Genomic DNA, 24,546 nt, shown 5'->3' with positions numbered 1-24,546 from the left:
TAGTATCTGCTGAGCACTTTATATATACTTTATACTCCAGACACTGATTTAGATACTTTATCTCATTTAATCCTAACAAAGTCTTAGGAGTTGACCTATCTGAGGAAAATGAAGTGAGAGGTAACTCCCTCCAGTTCATAGTTAATGTGACCAGATCTAAACTCTAGATTCTGAGATCTTCTCCACTACTGTCTCCCCAAATACTCTGCTTACATAAATTATTTCAAAGAATTATCCTGAGAACAAAAAGTTGAGGCCAAAATAAACATAGGTGTCAGAGCAACAGGAAGAATCAGACTGTTGCTTTCAGAGAAATTCCTCTTCTCGTAACTGCTGAAGAGACAGGCCATGAACTCAGACCCAGCAGCCTTACCTGGCACCCTACCAACTGCTGTTCCACCACCTGTTGCATGTCTGCGTCTAATGTTTCTGGCTCAAATGCCACGTTGGCTTGGTGCAGCCACAGCTCCAGCTCAGCCACCTGATTCTTGCAGACATGGAGGACTTCTGCAGGCTCGGGCCTCACTTTCTCCACCGTGGCCTCAAAAGCTCCTTGCTCGTCCGAAAGGCCAGTAGCTGCAGCCTTGATGGGAGGTGTGGCACCCTATGAAAAAATCCAAGATAATCCGGCAGTGAAAAACTAGGAGTCCAAAATATTCAGATTTGGACTTGTAAAGACCTACAAACTTATAGCATTTCCCCCAGTTAAAAGAAAAACAAATATATAAGGGCAGAAGAAGTAAAAACAAAAAGAAACGAAGAAGGCACCTCCACAGGCATAGCAACAATCACGTGACCTGGCGCCCCAGGTTTCCAAGCAGCCAATCTGCATGAACACAGGCACAGAGTTCCTGGACACGGAGGACGCAAACAGGCTGACGGTTCATTAAACGGTGGGTCCCAGGAGACAGGTGAGTGTGCGCGAGAGGGTGTGCATGTGGGTGTGTGTGTCTGAAACACTGCAGCGAATTGGCCAGTGTTTAAAGTTGCGTGACACATGATTAAGCAATGCTTACATTGCTATGCCCTCTGTTCAAACAGAAAAAAGAGATCTTTACACACTGGTGGGGACACAAGGAAAATATGTTAATACCTCACACTTTTAACTTAACATCTTAAGTGGTTAAGATTAAAAAATATTTTAGCTTTCCCTCCGCCCTGCTATTACTTATCTTTTTCTATTAAAAATAGCTTGAGTCAAGTGATAAGCTTCATTGGGGTAATTTGGAAACTTTTCTCGTATTCTTGACTCTCTAAAGTTAGTTTTTAGCTTCTAGATACTCAAATATTACCGTGTTAAGGAATGGATACTCACAGTATAGTATAAAGAAGGCAGGATGTGTGTGATGTATTCTTTTTATATTCAAACAACCAGGTTGTTTATCAATCCCATAGAAAAATTTCTCCCAGGTACCAAGTAAAAGTATTCTGGTGATTATGTGATAGATACTTCCAATTTGGAGGCAAAAGATAAACCAATACAGATATTTGCTTCCCACATCTTTTTCCAAAATACTGAAACAGTATTATTGACCTTTCTAGAGGAATATTTTTAGGAATAAGGATTTGTGTTTTGCTCTACCAAATTAGTGATATCTATTCAGGGCTTCCCAAGTGGCTCAGTGGTAAAGAATCCACCTGTTAATGTGGACAGAGGATACTGGCGAGCTACAGTCCATGGGGTCGCAAAAGAGTTGGACATGACTGAACGACTAAACAATGACATAAACATTTTATTCATTCTGATTATGAGGAAAAGACAATGTTTTCAATATATAAGGCTTTGCTAACTACATCTCAGCATCTAACAAGGCATAATTTTGGCCAACTGAGAAATGGGAGTTGCTCACAAATATATACCCTGTCTCAACTTAAGTGACTATTTCCTAATATTTATGGAATTTTGTTTAAACACAGAACTTTCAGTACAATAGAAACAGACAAAATTGGTAAGTGGTAACAAAAATATGCAGGATATGAAAATACCACTCGTTTTCACATACACTCTGATGAGGATTATAAGAGCTGGTTCAACAGAAGGGTCCTCTGAGTTGTACTCATTCCCCTTGACCATCTCTTTACTTCACAGATGCCTGCCTTTTCTGCCAAAATGCTATTTCTCCCCTGCTTTAATCAGGGTTTTCTTTAAGAATCATCTTCCTAAGGAAGTCTTTCCAGTACTGTGTTTTCTCTATAGCTCATACGCAGTCGGATCCACATTTAGATTCACTCATTTCAATTTTCTTTTTTAATTCTGATCTTTAAAAAGGCAACTCATATGTGAGTTTACTGTCAGACATCAATTTCTAGTCATCTGATTGCTTCCTAGTTTTCAGATTTTTCAGATATTGTTATATCTCAGTGGCAAAGATTTTGCAATCCCCCTTTTTGTCACCTGAGATAAAAATCTGTTAACAGTGATTGATTGATTAATTAATCTGCAATAAGAGATTTTCCATTTGCTTTCCCTATTTACTCAAAAACATTATTTGAGCACCTACAACTGCCACAGATGTTTAAAAAAAAAAAAACGACAAAGTTGAGTTTCTTTGTTTTCTCTGCTGCTGCTAAGTCACATCAGTCGTGTCCAACTCTGTGTGACTCCATAGATGGCAGCCCACCAGGCTCCCCTGTCCCCGGGATTCTCCAGGCAAGAACACTGGAGTGGGTTGCCATTTCCTTCTCCAATGCATGAAAGTGAAAAGTGAAAGTGAAGTCGCTCAGTCGTGTCTGACTCTTAGCGACCCCATGGACTGCAGCCTACCAGGCTCCTCCGTTCATGGGATTTTCTGGGCAAGAGTACTGGAATGAGTCGCCAGTGCCTTCTCCACTAAGTCACTGAATTAATGAGGAAATATGGAAGCTGGAGTACTAATCTTGGTTTTATTTGCTAGTTATTTGAACTTGGAAAGAATCCAAAAGTAATGGAAGACAAAAAGATTATCTGTAACAGTAGAATTTCAATAGTTGAAGGTGGTCTGGGAAACGTGCCAGGAATCAGTTCACATCTTTTTTATAGCCAAAGAAATCCAAGTGTGTTTAATGTTTAATCAGTTCACACCCCTCCCATCCCACCACATTGCTTCTGAGAAACTCAGGCCCAGACATAAATTACTTGCCCAAGGTCACAAAGTTTCAAGATCTTTTAATTCTGAGTCTACATTTTTTCCCACAGTAGTCTGCCTGCTGAGTATCTTCTTCAAATGATAACCCCACATTTTAAAAGCAGAAATTATTTTAATCAAAGTTTTATAACTGTATATTTTGGAGGGCTAAAAAAACATGACCACAAATATGTCTTGTTAGAGAATTATGTCATCTAGAGTCTAAAGCATAAATATAAATTAATAATACCCAATCTTTTACTGGGTTCTAGAGCTAAGCTACTGTGCTAAGACTATCTCATATTTTATGCCACAAATCCATTATTCCCAGTGTACAGATGAGGAAACTGAGGCTTAGAGAAGTTATTCAAACTGCCTATGGTCACTGGATTCAATCCTAGACCCAGGATTCAATCTCTGATTTCATTATGCCTTGGGGTCTACAAGTCCACATTTTTGACATAATTCTGGCATTCAAGTTAGCCTCTCAGTCAATGAGTGTGGCAGTGCTTGATTTCTGTACAACACATCGCTGATTTGAGTACCAAGATCCAGTTAAAATGCAAATGAGTTTTCTGGCTGTAGCAGTATTTCATGCCAAAATACCAAACCTTTAAATACTTTTCCATCAATTCTACAAATATCTGCACACACCACCCCCTTGTATAAAATGCAAAACTGCCTGGCTAAAGTGCCTAGCATGCTAAGTCGCTTCAGTTGTGTCTGACTCTTTGCGATCCCATGGACTGTAGCCCACCAGGCTCTTCTGTCCATAGGATTTTTCAGGCAAGAACACTGGAGTGGGTTGTCATTTCCTCCTCCAGGGGATCTTCCGGACCCAAGGATCAAACCCGCATCTCTTACGTCTCCAGAATTGGCAGGCGGGTTCTTTACCACTAGCGCCACTTGGGAAGCCCCAAAAGTGAAGGATCTGCTGTTTTTTGAGGCTCGAACTCAGGATCTTCAGGTTATGAGACTGATGTGCTGCCTACTGTGCTAAGAGGGAAGGTTTAGGTAAAGTGCCTGACCTAAATGCATTTGCACAAATACTAAATATGCTGCTGGGATGGTGTGGTGGCAGCTTACTTGGTGAGGCCAAATCTGCCTCAGTTTTACATCTTTAAATACTAAATATTCAAATTAGGAAGGCAGACTGGAATATTCTGAGTCTACCTCCTTATTCCTCCATTTACTAACTGTACTTTTACACCCTGAATTTTGATTTTGCTTTTGTAAATGTATGGTACATGTTAACCTACCTTATTTAATCTGAGGATTAGAGAGCAAACACAAATGCCTCTAATGTAATAGGTAGATAATTAACATTCGCTCTCCTCCACTTCTGTCACCCCCATAAGTTGTATTACAGAAAAAAGAAGGGGATACTACTGGAAAGGCTGGTTCATCCTGGCACGTGGTGAGTGAGGAAAAAGTCTTTACTTGCCCTGTGCCACGCTTAGTCTCCATGTAAATATCTGATGGAAAATCTTCCACTTCTCCAGCGTGGCAGCACACATGGAGGTGTTAAGGTTCACAAAGACCTCTTGCTTGGTAAAAAAAATATCGCAAAACACAGAGAGCCCGCCGCCTCTGGGTGCTAGTCCAGGGGTTTGGGCAGATGGCTCATCAGCAGCAGGGACCTACCTCTGGTGTTTGGTTGGGGCTCAGGGAAAATTCTGGGCCTCGCTCAGTGTTCAGCAGGTCTGGTTCAAGAACCTGTGCCATGGAACTATCACATGTGCTTATTTTCCCAGCTGCCTCCTGTAAAGAAAAGAATCAGGTTCAGAAAGGTTCCTGCCCTGAAGCCTTACAAGTCCTTTCTGCACCTGCTCAGTTTACAAGTCACCTGCTTACAAAAATGTCTAGACTAGTCAGGTACATTGAGAAAAAAAAAGTCTGCTCATTAGGGGAAAAAAATCAACTTCTTCAAGTTTATCTTTATTTGAAGACTTAAATCTCCAAAGCTTTGTGGTTAATGAGGAACACATAAGAAATCCAAAGAATTGGGTATTTAAATGAATTATTATGAGAACTAAACTTAAATAAGATTATGTGATAAAAGTCCTATTTCCAATAATGGAGGAAAGATGAAACTTTAAAATTTGGGAACAACTATCTTATCCAGGCACTTCAGGAAAAACATAACCAAATCTCTGTCTCACTGCTAACAATGAATTCCAATTGTATCTAATATTTAAATGTAAAGGATACACCATAAAAATTATTGAAGGAAATATGAGCGAATCTGTTTCCGTTCTAAGAGTGGGAAGGGACTTTTAAAGCTTGACAATAAAGGGAAAAAATGTTAGTATTAACAACCTAAATAACATGTGCCACAAAAAGACATCATAATCTAAGTTAAAAGAGAAATAACAGATTGAGATGACATCTTCCAAACTGTTAACATCTTTAATGTATTAATTAGTTTTACAAATAAATTAGGAGCACATCAACTTCTATGTAGAAAATGACAAGTGGCCTGGATACATGATTCATAAAAAAAGAACATGAAAGCCAATTCATACCTGAAGTGATAGTCAACATCCTTAGAATATATGCTATTTAATCCACTGGCTATGTTTAACTAAGGTTGAAAATATCCAATATTAACTTGGGGTCAGAAAAGAGGCATTTCCATGCATTCTGGTAGAAATAAAATTATTGTCTTTCTAGAGGACAGTTTAATGATGTGTGTCACATTTTAAATGGATGTACACTTTGATCCACTTGCTAGGTTAATCAAGGTTAAACAATGGGAAAATGAAACTTACACAAAAGACCAGTGTGGTGGGAAAAGTATGCATATTGTAATCAACCAATCTTGACCGCTCTACTTACAAGCTGCGTGATATTGGACAAATTAACCTGGACTCTCTGAGCCTCACCTGCTTCATCTTTAAAGTGGCAACACAACCCACTCACTCATTCCTGTGATTAGTAAACAAGATGACACATACAAAGCACCTAGTAATTCCTAAGAGCTCCATGTACTGAAAACAGTAACTGCTATTAGAAAGGTATGAACCAAGAACTAAAGGTAAAGCTTAGATAAAAGTGGGAACGTAAGCTGGGATCATGCAAAGTCTGGAATGCCAGGCTAAGAACACTGCGTTTTATTCAGTAGAAATCAAAATCTAGGAAAGACTTGAATTTAACATGAACTGCTTTAGGAAGATCCATCAGTTAAGTATAAGATGTATAAATGATTGGAGGCTACAAGTCCACTTAGAAGACTCCTCTCAAAGTCTAGGGAAGAAGTTAATAATTGCCTGGAATAGGATAATGACAAAAATAATGGGAGAAGTAGGATGTAAAGACTGAATGGACATCACTTGAGCAGTAGCCATAAAAGGCCAGACAAATGAGGTGCCCGAAATGACTCTGAAGTCTGTCTCAGACACTGATAAGAGAGTTGTATCACTAACAGACACTGAGAGATTACGAGGCAGGGTAAGCTTTGAAGAAAAGTTGGTAAATGGTTTTGAGAAAACACATTCAAAAAGAGAAATGTATTTGGATGGTAGAAATGTGGAACAGATTTACAGGAAAAATCAAGACCAGAGATTTAATTTGGGAATCTGTGGCATAGAGGTGACTACAAAACTTATGAGAGGAGAAACTGCCATGAGACAAAACAGAAAAGAAAGAAGGTGGTAAACCACTGGGGGAAATGCCCGCTATGACAGAGATGGGTAAAGAGAAGGAGCTGGAAGAGGGGCTGCAGACAGATGAGATGAGAACGTATAGAATTAATAAAGCCAGAGGAACACTGCATTTCAAGAAGGAAGAGGTTGCTACTGCTAGAGGTCAAGAAGGATCAGGACTAATAAAAGGGCACTTCAACATGCAAAAAACAAATATCATGGCATCCAGTCCCATCACTTCATGGCAAATAGATGGGAAAACAATGGAAACAGTGATAGACTTTATTTTCTTGGGCTCCAAAATCACTGCAGATGGTAACTGCAGCCAAGAAATTCAAAGATGCTTGCTCCTTGGAAGAAAAGCTAAGACCAACCTAGATAGCATATTAAAAAGCAGAGATACTACTTTGACAACAAAGATCCATCTAGTCAAAGCTATGGTTTTTCCAATAGTCATGTATGGATGTGAAAGTTGGACCATAAAGAAAATTGAGCGCTGAAGAATTGATGCTTTTGAACTGTGGTGTTGGAGAAAACTCTTGCGAGTTCCTTGGACACCAAGGGGATCAAACCAGTTAATCCTAAAGGAAATCAACTCTTTAACACTCATTGGAAGGCCTGATGCTGAAGCTGAAACTTCAATACTTTGGTCACCTGATACAAACTGACTCATTGGAAAAGACCCTGAAGCTGGGAAAGACTGAAGGCAGGAGAAGGGGACGACAGAGGATGAGATGGTTGGATGGCATCACCGACTCGGAGGACATGAGTTTGAGCAAGCTCCAGGATTTGGTAATGGACAGGGAAGCCTGGTGTACTGCAGTCCATGGGGTCACACAGAGTTGAACACAACTGAGTGACTGAACTGAAAATTAATATCCAGAAGTCAATGGCAGTATAAATATAGTAAGGGGCAAAATCTCGATTACAAATGGAGCCAAGAAAGAGGAGCACCAACTAAAGACATTTAGCCATAAATGAAAGAGGAAGCACCATGAAATTGATCTGGAAAGTAGGATCAAGAAATTCAATACATTAAAGTAGCATATTGAGGGCTTTCCAGGTGGCTGAGTGGTAAAGAGTCAACCCGCCAATGTAGGAGACACAGGTTTGATCCCCAATTCAGGAAGATCCGACAGGCGCGGAGCAACTAAGTCCATACGCCACAATTATTGAGCCTGTGCTCTACAGCCCGCAAGCTGCAACTACTGACCAGTGCCCAGAGCCTGTGCTCTCCAACAAGAGAAGCCAGGGCACCACTAACAGAGAGTGGCCCCTGCTCCATGCAAGTGGAGAAAAGCCTGGGTAGCAAGGAAGACCTAGCACAGCCAAAAAGAAACAAATAAATTACAAAGTAGCATAATCAGCCCAGTACAGGACATCAAAATGTAAAAGATAAAGTTCCTGCTTCTCATGAAACTGTGTCAGATCGATGTATAAAACTGTGATAAATTATAATAACTGAGGTTCAGAATGCTATGGGAAAACAAAGGGAAAGAACAGGGGGGTTCTTGGAGGCAGTGGGAGTTGAAAAGTGACTTTATGGATGAGCAGGAAGGAAGTCCTTAGGCAGATATGGAGAGAAGGGTACCCGTGGAGGCAGAGCAGTTCTAAAGAGATGGTCTGGGCTTTGGGAGGGATAGGGCAATGGGGGAAGGAACTTGTTAGGGAAGGGAAATCTGAACACTTCTGAGGTAGAGAGGAAAGGACATGACCAAGAAGCAGAGATCGAAGATGCTGGCATAAGTGTCCTCATGCCAACTATCAAAGAAAGGACTGGTCTGGGAGCTGGGTAGGGTCAGCCCTAGTCAGGAGGCAGGTAAGGGGGGAAGTGTGGTTCATAATGATGCAGAGATCCTTTAGAAGCAAGGGAAAAACATCGTCTTCATATCAGCATGAAATGATTTTCTAATGTGAGGGCATTTGCCCTCTGTTTTGAGAGACTGAAGAAGCTTATAAGTTCACAAGGAGCAAAAAGTTGTTATTCATTCATATCTGACTCTTAGTGACATGACATTCATTCATGTCACTAAGTCCTGTCTGACTCTTAGTGACCCCATGGCCTGCAGCATACCAGACTTCTCTGTCCTCCAATATTTTCTAGTTTGCTCAAATTCATGTCCATTGAGTTGGTGATGCTATCTAACCATCTCACCCTCTGCTGCTCCCTTCTCTTTTTGCCTTTAATCTTTCCCAGCATCAGGGTCTTTTCCATTAAGTCAGCTCTTTGCATGGCCAAAGTATTCATCTTTAGCTGCAGTCTTTCCAATAAATATTCAGGATTGATTTCCTTTAGCATTGATTGATTTGATCTCCTTGCTGTCCAAAGGACTCTCTTCAAGAGTTTTCTCCAGCCCCACGATTAGAAAGCATCAGTTCTTTGATGCTCAGCTTTTACAGTCCAACTCTCATATCTATACATGACAACTGGAAAAACCATAGCTTTGACTATAAGAACCTTTTGTCAGCAAAGTGATGTCTCTGCTTTTAAATATTCTATCTAGGTTTGTCAAAGCTTCCTTCCAAAGAGCAAGCACATTTGAATTTCATGGTTGCAGTCACCATATGCAGTGATTTTGGAACCCAAGAAAATGAAATCTGTCACTGCTTCTACTTTATCCTCTTTTATTTGCCATGAATTGATGGGATCGATGCCAAGATCTTACTTTTTCGCATGTTGAGTTTCAAGCCAGCTTTTTCACTCTCCTCTTTCATCCTCAATAAGAGGCTCTTTAGTTCCTCTTCACGCTCTGTCATTAGGGTGGTGTCATCTCCATATATGAGGTTGTTGGTATTTCTCCCAGCAATCTTGATTCCAGCTTGTGATTACCCAGTACATCTCACATGATGTACTCTGCATATAAGTTAAATAAGCAGTATAACAATATACAGCCCTGACATACTCTTTTCCCAATTTTTTAAACCAGTCCGTTGTTCCATGTTCAGTTTCAACTGTTGCTACTTGACCTGCATACAGATTTCTTAGGGGACAGGTAAGGTCTGGTACTTGCATCTCTTTAAGAATTTTCCACAGTTTGTTGTGATCCACACAATCAAAGCCTTCAGCGTAGTCAATGAAAGAGAAGCAGGAGCAAAAAGACTTATTTCATTAATTTATCTTCCACACTACTTTGTTCAAAAAGAGAACTCTCACCCTCAACTGCTCCCCCAAAAAGAGGCATGTTAAATGCTTTAACCACATTGGTCAACCTTTTAGCTGCTCCTTTAACTGTTTTGTTTTTTTTTTTTTTTTCAGTTTGGATTTTCACTTAGGGAGTTTTCCTCAGGTAAATACTTACAGGCTTCCCTAGTGGCTCAGTGGTAAAGAATCCACCTGCCAATACAGGAGACGTGGGTTTGATCCCTGGATCAGAAGACTCCCTGGAGAAGAAATGGCAACCCACTCCAGTACTCTTGCCTGGAAAATCCCATGAAGAGGAGCCTAGTGGGCTACAGTCCATGGGGTCGCAAGAGTCGGACATGACTTAGGGACTCAGCAACAACATTATCACTGAGCGCACAAAAGAAACGCAACTAATACTTGGCTGCCTTTGCTTTGTCCAGAGGTGGCAGTAAGAAGTTTAAACATTTTCAACCCACATAGATTCCCTCCTGAAACATTCTTTCAAACAAGAAAGTCTTTGCTTTGACTTGCTATCCCTGCCCATCCCCACCCCCAAGAAATGTGACCCGCACAGCATTACCTGAATGATTGTTCCAGAGGATGAGGATGCCCTGTCCTCCTCCACGTCCTTGTCATGTTTCCAGAGTAAAGACAGGAACCCGGAAGACGGCTCTGCTTTCTTATCTCCACTCTAACACAGCAATCAATTGATTAGCAGAGGGAGGTGATTTCCTACCATCATAACAGCATCCTCCTTATATCTTTTATGTAATACTCAGCTTACCAGGCAGTATAACTGCAGTCCTTAATTCCACCCTCTCCTCCCCTTCCCCCACTATTTATCATTGATTTCTTTGGCTAACTACATCACAGGAGTCCAAATGTGGTAGCTCTTCCTAAAGCCAAAAAAATATTCTTAAAGTTGGCAGTCAGTTCATGTCCTACAAAGGGGACCTTTAAAACAGCACTTTAGGAATTTCATCTGCCTTGGTAAATGTAATCTCAAAGGCTCTTTAACAACATGTATTTTTTTGACTGGTGTCAAAGACAAACAATGATTATAAACATATCAGCTCAGAGGCAAATACAGGTCTCAAATTAGAATCATACTGAAATGCACTCTTATTTTGGCTCCAGCACCTCTTTCATTTTCAAAATTTTCTCTGCTATGAAGAGGTAGAATCAGATCACAAAGCTGTCTGCGGGTCACTCCTCATCCGACCACTCAGCCCCACGTGTCCCAGTGATATGGTGAAGGACTACAGGCTATTCCGTGTGACCATGGAGCTACTGAGCAATCTATAAAATGAGCAGGAAGAATGTCTGCTCGTTACGTAGGAGACATTAAAAACCGTCAATTGCTGCAATTTTCTTCCCTTTGGCTCAGACCCATTACTGCTTTAGTTCTTAAAGTATGAAATGGAAATTGATATAATGAGGAAACTGGTAAAGGTCTCATTCAACCCGTTCTGATAGGAGTAGTAACATAGTAGGGTTAGTTGCCAACACCGTTCTCCGTGTCCTTGGCAGTGCTGTCTGACTGCAAAAGTAATTCAAATATGGAAAGATAAAGCCACCAGGAGTGCCAGCCAAACAGCAAACTCTCAAAACTCCAGAGAAAGTACTCAGAACTCAGGATATGACAAAGAACTTCATCTTCTCCCTTCTGCCAACAAGTGTGTCTGAATTACATTTATCCCACTCCGGCCTGAAGTAGGTTTATATGCACTTAAACATTAATAACATAAGATAACTACTTCAACCACCCTTACAAAATACTGGCATCGAATTTGAAAAATCCTTATGTTTCCATTCATTTTAAGATCTTCTCATTGACCTTTTAGAGATTACGCTTCTACCAAACTTGAACGAGAAAATCATTTTCCTTACTTCACTCTTCAGAGAGCTCTCTTCTGCCTCTTCCTCGAGTGCTGGCAGGAAGGACATGGAACTCGTTCTGTTCAACTGAAAGGCACAGTACAAAGACTTTCAGCCGGGTTGCTGTTCAACTTCATCAGGATCCCGGCCCGGCTGCTTTTTTATGTAGCTAATTTTTTACTCTCTTTATCCAGGATGCCCACCCACACAAGTAGCCTCTGGGTTTAGCAACTCTCAACTCATCCAGCCAAATATCATGACTCGGTCAAATCTTAGATCCCTTTCATTTGCATTGCCTTCTGTGGCCCCTCATCAAACAATTCAAGAATGCGATTCACTGATGTAGATTCAAAGTGGGCTTTGAGAGGTGCTGGGCCCATTTCTGAGTTTGAAATGGGCTCACAGTTTGGTAGGAAGACACTTCAAAGGGTGGCTGCCACCCACCTATCCATAGGATTTCATAAGCACCCCCTTAAGTAACTTGGGCATAAGAATTCTGGATCGAGTCCAGCACAGACACACCCTGAGAATTAATATTCACTCGTGAATAATCTCAGGCAGAGTATTTCCTCGTGAAGAAATTCCTTTTCTATAGGCCATAAATATAGAGGCCGCAGGTTTTCCAGATGAAAAACACTACCAATTTAAAGCTCTTGAGGAATGTGGGACCATTGTTAACTACAGCCATACCCACCTTCCACTCAGAAGCATCCTTCTCAGCCCCTGTATTCTCCTCGGATGCCCCGACTGACAGCACTTCCTGTTCTAATTCTTGCTGTTTTTGCTGTAAATGCTGGTGAAGATTTAGTATGGCAGCCTTCAAGTCCACCACCAGGTCTTCTTTCTTCTGATTCAAGCTCAGAATCTGCTTTTCCATACCTTCGATTTCTCCCTATGCAGAAAGAATGTTTGCATTGGTTTGGGACATCTGATGCCTTTGCCACAGGAGCCTGCTGCATTTGGTGCAAGGGCTGAAGTTTTTTCTACGCTGTGGGCTTACACAGCCAGGAACTAGTCCCTGGTATGGCATAGTTCCCTTCCCTCTGGTTGTGTTTCTAAATGATCCAGGGAGGGTTTATGATCTCCCTTATAGGATGCTTTAGCCTCACCTGACACCCTGTTAATCAATCGCTGGGGGGGGTCAAGTGGTGGCTCAGAAATCTGTGACAAGCCCCATGGGTGACCGTGAAGTACAGCCAGGGTTGCCTCACCTCAGTGGCCATAGGACTGACCGGCCAGAATCCACAGGGGTAAAGAACCACACTTTAACAAACTTCCAGAAGATTTGTATGCAGACTAACATTCGGGAACCACTGAGAGAAAACAAGGCTAGAAATCTCACACTTTTATTGTCACTTTTGAAGCCTTCTTTAGTTTTCCTAAATTTATTTCCTTTTTTTCTTACAGCCAAAGCTTCCTACCATATGGGAATAAATAAGCAAATAAAGGTGCTGTGAAGTGTAATTTGTTACGGGAATGATGAAGAAATAATTCCAAGCTTTATAAGGTTAAAAAATTTGTGTGACTGATATGTGGGAATAAAATGTCATACATGGGCAGTAAAAGTGCAGATGCCCACTGTCTGTCCAGGAGGATTACAGAGTCATAGAATCCTGGATTTGGAGGGAACGTCAGGCGTTGTCTTGTTTGACATCCTCCTCTCCAGTACTCTGAAAGGCATCATTCAAAGCCTGAGCTGTATCAGAAGACAGACCTGCTCCTTTTTAGCAGAACTTCAGGTACTGAAATTTTGTCCCTAACGTATTCTTTAAACCCTGTGTTCATTCATTCCTTTTTTCCTTATTTCTTCTTTCAGTCCATCTATCCTAGAGACATTGATAGAATCATCTTTTTTTTTTTTTTAGAGACAGAGAAACTCCACCTATGAGTGAAAGTTCTGAAGTCCAGAGAAAGAAGGTGATCCTTCCAGAGCTGCAGCCAGGACAGAGCGCAGACCTGGACTTCTGACACCCAGCCCCATGACTCCAGTGCTCCCGCACACATTCTGACACCATACCCCTATTCTGTTTGAAATGAACCTTCTTGTGATTGCTTCGGGAAATAATTCAATCTGAGTTAGCTGTGGTGTGCGTCCCTTTTCCATAAGCACTAAACTTCAGAGCTACAGTGCCCCCCAACAGACATAACATTATAGCCATTAGAACAGCACTTAGAGAAACAGACCAGTCTCCAGAGCCACTGGAATTATGGAGGCAGAGAAGGGCACAAAGCTGCCATTCTCAAAGCAGTAGTTGCAAACCCCAGGAGGTCTGCACTGTATGAGGTCAAGATCATTTTCATAATAATACCAAAATGTTACTGGCCTTTCTCACTGTGTTGACATTTTTCACTGTGTGATGTAGTAAAAGCAATGGTGGGGAAAACTCCTGAAGTCTGGTAGGAACCAAGGCAGAAACATCAACTGTATTAGCATTACTAGATGCTTCATATCTAGTAATTTAGGATCATACTAAATTTAGTAATTTAGTATCATGAATTTAACTGCAAAAAAAGCCAACTTCAGTTAAGAATATCCTTGATAAAGAACATGTATTTTTAATATTCTGTTTGACAAAGTGCGAAGCCTGCATAAAGCACTTCTGCTGTATACCAAAGTTTAATGGTTGAGGAAAAGCACTCATGTGATTAAGTTTCAAGCTGACCTATCCATTTTTTTCCCCATAGAATACTATTTTTACTTGAAAAAAAGACAGTTGTTAAACTATACATACATATGTACATAATACACAGATTTTTCTGAAGAGGTAACATCTGTAGATGTTAATAAATGTGAATTCTTTAATATTGGCTACTGAGATGTGTCATCATTTGGAGGATCTACATAACAAGTCAGATAAGTGTTTTCCAAATGATCAAGCATGATGTTATAAAATCATGCATGGTTGGAGATCCATTCCAAGTATAAGACAGACTGATGGATTTTAATGAAAGAGTATGAAAGTTCACTGACATGGCTCCAAATTCCATTTAACAATGAACCTGTAAGTAATGCTACTTGTCAGAGTTTAGTGTCGTTTCAAAGGATGTCCAAAATTATTCAAAAGCATTATTAAAATATTTCTCTTCCATGTATGTGTCTTTGAGAGGTTGGAAATCTTTATATGCTTCACACAAAACTATATACCTCAAAAGATTGAATGCAGAACCAGGTGAGAATCTAGCTGTCTCCTAGAAAGCCAGATCCTCATGAGATTTGCAAAAATGCAAAACAATGTCATTCTTCTCACTATATTTTTTCCCTGTAAAATATAATTTCCATTAATATTTAATGGGTTTACTATCACTATTTTAAAATAACAGATATATTTACATTTCTGAACATTAATATACATGAAAGCTCTTTGGAGTTCTTGAATTTTTTAATGTAAAGGGAAATATGACACTGTTCTAATACTGAATCACTAACACATTGAGTCTGCCTTATTGAGTCCACCACTTAATAGCTTGTGTCATCTTAGACTCCCTCGTACTTCACTTTAGATATTAAAGAATTTGCCCTATGACTCACAGAAAGAATACCACAGCAACTGCTTGCCAACACCAACTTGATGGCAATAGAGAGTTAACATGCAAACCATTGTAACTGGGCCCGTAGGACATTGTTAATTAAGGCATATGGTGAGACTGCTTAGTATATGGAACTCTTTATTACAACAGCATTCAGTCTTTACCTCTAAAGCCCAGCCTGCATGACCCCTATGTCAGAATGCTAGCTGGGAAGTCAGGTTGTCCAATACCGTGTGTAACATCAGCTTCTTTGGTACCAGCCAAAATGCACCAAGTTGAGGCTAAAGACACTTGAAGAGACTTTCATTATGATAATTATATAATAACCTATTTAATGAAATAGGCATAGAAAGTAATCATATACATAAAATACCTTCAATTGAAAGAGATAAGTAGGAAATACACCAGATCATCAAAAAGGTTTCTAGATATCAACAGCTTAGAAAGTGAATGAACTGCTGGACAAATGAATGAGACAGATGAAATGAAAGAAACATACCTGTACTTGTGACAGGTTGGCAGCTTGGTCTGTTGACATATGTTCATGGGAGAATTCAGCTGGATAATTATTTAAGATCTGCTTCAATTTTTCCATTTCTTCATTGCATTCATTTGTCTGTTTTATGGCTATCTATAAAATAAATCCCCCAAAAGAATCTGTTACAATCCAATGACTAGACCAATGGGTTCCTTTCAATGTCTAACCCTGTTCCAAACTCCAATCAATTCTATCAAATACACAACTACACAGTTTTTAATAGGGAATGGTAGTCTCAACATAGAGGACAACATATGCAAAGCTGGCACCTGACCGACTTGCTCTACTAGATGCCAGAGCACCTTGGGCAATGCTGGGAGTGGAATCAGACATACATTTGCTCTTAAGTTGTCCCAGTGTAATGGGCTTATTCTGGGACGCATTTGATAGCATATAAACAAAGAGGCTAAGTTTTATGAAATTACTGATAGTCACGTAAGACATTTAATACATATTCCTTGTCATATTTCTACACAAAGAGGTGACAATCCTAACTGAGAATGGAAAGGGCAAGTGATTTGAGAAATGATAGATTTCCCCGGTACAGACTCATCCTCACCTGGTACTCTTTGGGATCTGTGAGGTATATTTTGTGGTAAGAGGTTGAGGCTTGAGAGTTTGAAGAATAAGGCAGACCAGAACAATATCTGGAATCTGGTGTTAAGAGCTTGAACCTACCAGTGTGCTAAATGATACAATCAAAGTGTGATGAAAGTCAAAGAAATGGACTTCAAAAGAAGATCTGGATATTTCCTTGGTATGCTTCACAATGAAACCAAATGCCTTTTGAAACTACAAAGTTTCTGGTCGACACAGAATTCTTCCTTATATTCTCTTTAACATTTAACTATAATTTTAGCCACAGGCTGGAAATGAATAACTATGTTCACTGCACACACCTGTTTCCCAGCCCTCAGTAATGAGCTGCATCCCATTACTCCCCCCAAAAGTAATTTGTCTTATTTTCTACAATGAGAGCACTTACAACAATATCTAACTAGAAATTAAAAGAAATGCACCATATTTTATGATTTGCATTACTATCAGTTTACTTAGCTTTGAAATACCTGAGATGATATCTGATTTCCACTAACACAATAAGATGGAAAATTTTAGCAGCACAGCTTGATATCTAACTTGGTACAAAACCTAATTTCCTCTTCTATTTCCCCCTTTCATCTTGTGAAGGAGTCATTTTAAAGCATAGTCAGGACTGTTATTTTCTTTTTCTAACCAAGAGACCAATAAAACACAAAAAGATGAAAAACAGATCAAACTTTCTATCGTTGCTTTTTGTTTTCTCTTTATATTATTAAAAATAATAGTACATTGAGTGCCAGATCTTTTTTCTCCCTGTGGGTGTTAGGAAATAACGTCAACAGATTAGTAGCTAGGCAGAGAGACTGTGAGCTAAGACTCAAACCAGAGATACAATATCCTCAAATCTTAGGAGAACAGAGTGACCACCAAATGTGAATGAAACTGAAGAGGGAGAAGGAGATAGCAGTTTTCTTCCTATAACTAGGGTATGAGTGGGAAGGAGGAAAAATAACTTTTTCTCCTACCCTGACCCCCTGATCAAGAACAGTAGGCAGAATGTGGGAGTCTACTAAGAGGGTTGAAAAGTCCATGGCTCTTTCAGGAACTTTCTTTCCCTATAGGAGTGGTTGTTGATCTAGGAACACAAACCAAAGTAAAATGCAATTTTTATCTATTCTTTGGCTTGAGATCAATCAAAATCTAAGAATAAAAAGAAAGCCCTCAGGGAGAGGCTAGAAGATGCCATCAGTTAGAAAGAAGAGACTCTAATATGAAGAATAATACTAGGAGGCTAGAAACCCCAATTTTTGTCTTATTCATACATAAATTAATCCTAACACATGTTAACTCTGGTATTTTATCAAATCACCTAACCTTTGGACACTAGTCTCCTAACGTGTAAAAATAAAATGGCAAAGTGCCTACTTGACCTGCATCATGTTGGTAATAAAATGAAATGATTAAAAGGAAAGCAACTGAGATGTATAGAGAGATTATTGTTGGGTCTGTTGGCCTCATGTGACTGCAAATGCACTATGCAGGTTGAATCTTTTCCCATAGCATTTTACCCACGTAGATCTTCAATTATTAAAGAATGGAATGAAACAGACCATAACTATGCTTCAATGTCTTCAACCAGAACAAGGGTAAGAGCTAAGAAAAAATCATGTTAGCTCCATTTGAACAATAAAATGCTCTCTTATATCAATCCTGGCTCCTGGATAATAATACTGGAAGAGACCAAAAAGAATCAACACAGGCAGTGTCTTACTGTCATGGGAATTTGATCTACCCAAGCTTTAAAACTGAAAACAAAACCAGCTTTTGCTGAACATTTTCATCCAACAGGCTGGCTGTCATCACAAGCCACTCACCTTTAACAACTCATTTTGCTCCTGAGTCACGTTTTCCAACAGTTTTATGTCTTGTAAAAGCCGATTTGTCCGCTCAAACACAGGCAGAGGCTTCATTCCTGTCTGGGGTAACCTCAGTTCCACTTGGTAAGACACGATTTCAGCAATGGTTTTCTTCATGGGACGTATATTTTCCAGTATCACCTTAGATAAACATGGTACACAAGTGGGGGACAAAAAGGCCACTCTTAAGTCGATTAAATATTAAACGTCTGTCTTTACAGTTTTGAAACAGTTTCTTAGCTCAGGTTGAAAAGAACTAATATTACTTGTGATCTGGTAGTTAGGGGGTCTCCGGAAAGAATGTGGGGGGCAAAAGTGCCCTCCAGCACAACATGACGCATTTGGACAGCCTTTCTTCCTTCTCCCCTCCCACCTCTGTCCGTAGAACCACTGTTTCGCTTTCTGTGTTGTCGCCAGGCAGTGAGCCACGTAAGGTAGGTAGTGCCCTCTTACTAACTCTCACAGCAACTGCACCCAGCACAGGGCTTCCCACTAACAGACCCTCAAAACATGCTTACTGCACTGAAGGGATAACTATCCTGTCAAAGTTCTTAAGTCTCAAAAGTATACTTCTACTTCACTTTAATGACATCCTGTCCATAGAAATCTGGATTTACATAGTGAATAAATTATAAGACAGTATTCACTTTACTAAGCATTTCATATACATTATTTCCTCTAATCTTCATAACTGTCCTAGGAGGCAGAGATCAAAACACGTAAGGAAATTGGGTTCATAGAAGTTAGAAGACCCACATGAGGGCACATCACAAAGAGGCAGGGTTGGGATTAGAACCCAGGGCTGCTTGAGCCCAAAGTCCACGCTCTTAACTGATAGGCTGAAGGGGAACCAACATCTGCCTGCTGTTCAGTATGTCCCAGCTTCTGTGCTAGAGGCTCTGTATATGTTATAATTGTCCAACATAATCACTGCATTACCACCGCATAGTCATGAAAGCAAATCCAAGAAATATTAACCAATCGTGTAAAGGCACAGAGGCAGAGCAGCTGAGGCTGGAACCCAGTTCTCCTGACTCAGAGGCATAAGCTCCTAGACTATTAAACACTTAGGTTTGACTTGAAGGAAAAACTGCCAAACCTTGAAGTTTTAGGAAGAAATTAATTGAAAAAATAACTTATAGGAAAATGATCTTTATACAGAGACCACTATGAATAGGATTTAAAACATGATGCTGCTAAGTCACTTCAGTCGTGTCCAACTCTGTGCGACCCCATAGAAGGCCTCCTACCAGGCTCCTCTGTCCCTGGGATTCTCCAGGCAAGAACACTGGAGTGGGTTGCCATTTCCCCCTCCAATGCATAAAAGTGAAAAGTGAAAGTGAAGTCGCTCAGTCGTGTCCAACTCTTAGCGACCTCATGGACTGCAGCCTACCAGGCTCCTCCGTCCATGGGATTTTCCAGGCAAGAGTACTGGAGTGGGGTGCCATTGCCTTATAGTCATTCTCAACTTGATCTTGCTCTTACTTTAAATCACATATTATTACATATTTTTAAATAAGCATAATAAGTACTAAGAGAAAAGATTTTTAAACAGATCTATGCTTACCTCTCCATGCTTAAGATGTTCTTCAGGTGAAAAATCAAATATTTCTTTGGATAACAGGATAGCTTTGATTTTTGAAACTTTCTTCTCCATTGATTTTACTTCTGTTTCAATGGCAACCACATCCTAAAATTTCATAAACAAAATAACACACTCACACAGCATATTATATGTTAATCATCTTTATAAAACACAATTTGTTGCCATTTATTTTCACGTTTAACCAAAACATGTTTGCCACTTGTATCTCTTAAAAACTAACCAAGTGCTTCACAGATAATGTAGATTGTTTTCAATAAAAACGCCGTTCTGTTAGTAATGGCATGTAACAGTACAAAGCACTGCATATAGTTGCTGGGTTAAAGATCCTCGAGAGGCCAATATTTAATTATTTATGCTATGAGAACAAAAGCAGAATGCATCTGAAACAATTTTAAGTAAATTGTCAATTATGTGCAAACTCTTTAGATTTATCTTTGGAATGTGCTCAAACACTTGAATACAAGTGGGTCTAATGTTGAAAAAAAATTCTTACTACTCTAAGTAGAATGATACAGTCACCCTTGGGAAGCAAACACACAAGGAGCTAGAAAACTGACAGATTTTCTTGCCAATTCCCTAACAAACTGTTGTCATGTGCAGCATCATTAAATTACCTTATAACCTACTCAGGTTAACATAAACAATAGATCATTTGTCCAGTGGCTATTCTCCCGTCAACTTCAACCTCTAGAACATGGCCGAAACATTAAAGTAAAAACGCTGCAATTTTTGCTATCAAACCCCCATATTTAAGAATATGTGCTATAAAACCTGCATTTTAAAGTCCACTCACACTGTAAGAAGGCCTTCAGATCTCTAGAGCTTAATGCAAATAAAGTGCAGCAAAAATAAGGTATGCCTAATAATGAAGGAAATAGAAAAAACTACATAGAAATCGACAAAGGGTTTCAAATTATAGCAATTTAGAGCCATTCAATACAGGACAAACATAACTCTACAAGCAAATGAAGCAGTAATTATAGTAATTTATAGTGATGTCTTCATATTATGAGAAGTTCAATCATATTGAAATTATTTTCTGCACCTTACATTTAAGAAAGTATATAAAAGTATATAATGCATTTTATGGTAATTTCTGTGAAAAGTTGTAGACACATTTAACAGTTTTGGAATAAGAATATTTAACAAGTATGATGCTCTGAAGTTACTTAAGTGTACTGCAGGGAATGTTACTGAGAAGTAAAAGGTAAATTACTAAGACTAACTGCATCTGCCTTTGCTGTGCGACTCCATCCTTAGATAAATGCCTCACACGTTTCAAGCTAAAATAAATAAAATTATTTAAAAGTCCAGTGGCTCATATACAGCATCCTCTCAAAAAATATTTGCTATAGGTCATGGAAGTCTTGGGAAGCTGTCTGTTTTAACTCCCTCTTTGCTAATCTGTGCTTTAAAATCAATAATATCTCCTCTCTGACAAAGAGAATACACTGAGCATATTTGACCAAGATTCCTCCCTTTTAAAAGACCACTTCTGAACTGAGAATGGGGATATGATTTTTTATTGTAGTTGTACTATAGGGCACAAAGTAAAGTATCATTCAAAAAATAACATAAATAAAAAATATATATCAGATCAATGTGTCTTTGTAGGAACTGATTGGCAGCATAAGTCTAATTTACTAAATGAAATATAAACTTAAAATAAGAAGTTACATCTTTATAGTGCCGACTTACATCAGCCATTCGCTGAATCTGTGGAAGGCTTTCTATGATTCTTTGTTGTAAAGCTGCTACTTGATGACTTAACTCTTGTATGGACTGTGCTAAGTCATCTGTCTCAAAAATCGCTGACAGGTCTTCGAGATCCGTGAAAACTGAATGTAAAAGAGTGTGCTTCTGTTCTGAATCTTCCAAAGCCATCTAGATAACGGAAAACATGAAAAATGAGAGAGAAACAGCAAGATATTGGAACAAGGTAATCAAAATTTAAAATAGAGAAAATTCTATAACTATGTATGGTGATGGATGTCAACTAGACTTAATGTGAGTGATCATTTTGCAATACATACAAATATTGAATCATTCTATTGGACACCTGAAACTAATAAATGTTTTGTGCGAATTATACCTTAATTAAAAAAATTAAATCAGAGAAAATCTGAATTTGTCTCAATATTTCAAACTCCTGTTCATTTCCACTTTTGTGATGAAACACTGGAAAAGACTTTGATGCTGGGAAAGATTGAGGGCAGGAGGAGAAGAGGGTGACAGAGGATGAGATAGTTGGATGGCATCACTGACTCAATGGACATGTGCTTAAGCAAACTCCAGGAGATAGTGAAGGACAGGGAAGCCTAGCAGGGTACAGTTCATGGGGTCACAAAGAGTCGGACACGACTGAGTGACTGCACAACAGTGAAACACTGAACATTCTCTTCAGTGGCAGTAGTAACTATAGACTGTCTACTCCATTTCAGTGGGCTTGCAGCAGCTGTCTTACAGCATGTAGCCCTGCTCCTCCACCGTCATTAACAGAATCAGAAACACCTGACCTGTAAGTCCATCCCTCTATAAATTTGGAATTAGGGCCAAGAAAGCCATTCAGTTGGCTGATTTGTAATTTTGGGAACATGGGCTTTGGAGAAATATATAAATGAAGTGGGGATGAGAAATGAAGAGGCAGTTCAGTGGCTTGCCAGTCCTGGTGCCAGTGTCCTCCTTGGCCTTACCACATGGAGTCACTGACTTCTGTGAGACAACCTTATAGCTTGAAGTCACTTGAATAATTTGATACCAAAGAGTTCTAGCTGATAAAACCAAATAAAAGTGGAAAACATCCATTTTTAAAGTCTCTCAGACATTCTTCCTTATAATTTTTCTTTTTTTCCTTTTAATAATTATAAGCATTAACTTTCAAACGTAAGATATCAAAATATCTCAGCCACCTGTTGGAAATGTTCAACCTGATAATGTTGCCTTCAGATAATTTCATAAAAAATAACTGACATGAGAAAGACCATGCAACTAGAAATCTAGTTATTTCTAGACTAGAATCAAGTCTAAAATTAATAAGGTTACTGACTTCATTCAAAATCCCAGCAGAAGAAAACTTTAAGGAAACCAAAACTAAAACCAATGCTTTTTCCAATAATACTATTTACAATAGCATCAAAAAATACACAGGTATAAATTTAACAATTTACATTAAAGAGAAATTAAAGAAGACCAGAATAAATAGAGAAACATCATGTTCTTAGATAGGAACAGTTAATATGGCTAAGATGTAAATTCTCACCAAACTGATCTAGATTTAATTCAATCCCACTCAAAATTCCAACAGACCTCTGCACAGATACAGAAGCTGATTCTAAAACTTATATAACTTGTATGGAAATGCAAAAGACTCAGATTAGCCAAAACAAATTTGAAAAAGAAGGACTAAGTTGAAGAATTTATGCTCCCTGATTTCAAGACTTACTATAGTAATCAAAGTTGTATCATATTGGTCACATAGATCAATAGAATAAGACGTTCCAGAAACAGACTCACATATATGAGAGGTCATTGATTTTCAACAAAGCACTGAAGTAATTCAAGGGTGAGCCCTTTCAAAATGTGGTGCTAGAACAATTGGCTACCCCCAGAGGAAAAAAAGTGAACTTTAATTCTCACTTCATAACATACTAAGAGTTAAACCTATAAAATTTCTAGAAGATACGAGGAAATCCTAGTGACCTTGGGTTAGAAGAAGATTTCTTAGATACAACACAAAAGAATAATACATAAATGAAAAAATATTTATTAATTAGACCCCATCAAAGTAATAACATTTGATCTCTGAAATATAATATTGAGAGAATGAAAAGACAAGCCACAAACTGGGGAAAAATATTTGTAAATTACATTCCTAATAAAGGACTGGATTTTAGAATACTGTATAAATCACTCTTATAATTCAATAATAAAAAGACAGACAACCCAATTTAAAATTGGGCAATAAAGAAAAACTGAACAGACTTCACAAAGGAAGTGTACAAATGACAAGTAAGTATACAAATAAATGCTCAAATAAATTAATCATTAGTCATTAAAGAAATGCCATTTAAATCACAATGAGATGCCACTACATGTCACTAGAGTAAAATGTAAAAGATAATATCAAGTCCTGACAAAAATACAGGATAATTAATTAGAACTCATATTATTAGTGGGAATGAAAAATGGTACAGCCATTTTGGAAAATAATTTGCCAGTTTCTGACCTAGCTAAATACTGTAAGAGCCAGCAATCTGTGAAAACACACGTCCACACAAAGATTTGTAAATCATTGTTTTCAGTAGCTTTGCTCATAGGGATTCCCTGGCGGTTTAGGTGGTAAAGACTCTGCCTACAGTGCAGCAGACCTGGGTTCAATCCTTGGATTGGGAAGATCCCCTGGAGAAGGGAATGGCTACCCACTTCAGTATTCTTGTTTGGAGAATCCCCATGGACAGAGGAGCCTGGCAGGCTACAGTTCACAAAGAGTTGGACACACAAGAGTTGGACACAACTGAGCAACTCACACACACACACATGCAGTCGCTACCTCCTGGCACTCATGTCCTTATAATCAGTTCCCTCGATTGTAGGCTGAGCTTATTGATATACTTCTAGTAAGATATGGTGGAAATGATGAGCTGTCACTTCCAAGATTAGATTGTAAGA

At 39.1% G+C, this 24,546-nt stretch overlaps 1 protein-coding gene and 1 long non-coding RNA gene across 20 annotated transcripts in view; one reads left to right on the top strand and one right to left on the bottom strand.

Annotated features, from left to right (window-relative positions):
* The window catches only part of SYNE2 (spectrin repeat containing nuclear envelope protein 2), a 323,751-nt gene that overhangs the window by 103,753 nt on the left and 195,452 nt on the right, over window positions 1–24,546 (bottom strand). For 16 of the 19 annotated variants that reach the window (XM_059890586.1, XM_024997770.2, XM_010809508.4 and 13 more), the window contains 9 exons: window positions 21,577–21,762; window positions 19,840–19,962; window positions 18,231–18,413; window positions 15,778–15,909; window positions 12,445–12,642; window positions 11,763–11,837; window positions 10,453–10,563; window positions 4,749–4,865; window positions 374–604 (listed from right to left, as the gene is read on the bottom strand). In XM_059890586.1, the coding sequence (XP_059746569.1) occupies window positions 374–604; window positions 4,749–4,865; window positions 10,453–10,563; window positions 11,763–11,837; window positions 12,445–12,642; window positions 15,778–15,909; window positions 18,231–18,413; window positions 19,840–19,962; window positions 21,577–21,762 (1,356 nt within the window). Of the gene's footprint in view, window positions 1–373; window positions 605–768; window positions 1,121–4,748; window positions 4,866–10,452; window positions 10,564–11,762; window positions 11,838–12,444; window positions 12,643–15,777; window positions 15,910–18,226; window positions 18,414–19,839; window positions 19,963–21,576; window positions 21,763–24,546 lie in introns of those variants that run through there. The other 3 variants (XM_010809514.4, XM_024997776.2, NM_001206586.1) reach the window with 2 other exon arrangements.
* LOC101904397 (uncharacterized) lies at window positions 484–14,553 on the top strand. Its single transcript, XR_236208.5, has 3 exons — window positions 484–911; window positions 13,158–13,489; window positions 13,616–14,553. It is a non-coding gene; the product is annotated as an uncharacterized lncRNA (long non-coding RNA).

Source organism: Bos taurus, chromosome 10, assembly GCF_002263795.3.
Source record: "Bos taurus isolate L1 Dominette 01449 registration number 42190680 breed Hereford chromosome 10, ARS-UCD2.0, whole genome shotgun sequence".
NCBI lineage: Eukaryota > Metazoa > Chordata > Mammalia > Artiodactyla > Bovidae > Bos > Bos taurus.
Note: the sequence above shows the minus strand (reverse complement) of the source record. Positions and strands in the feature narration are given on the sequence as shown.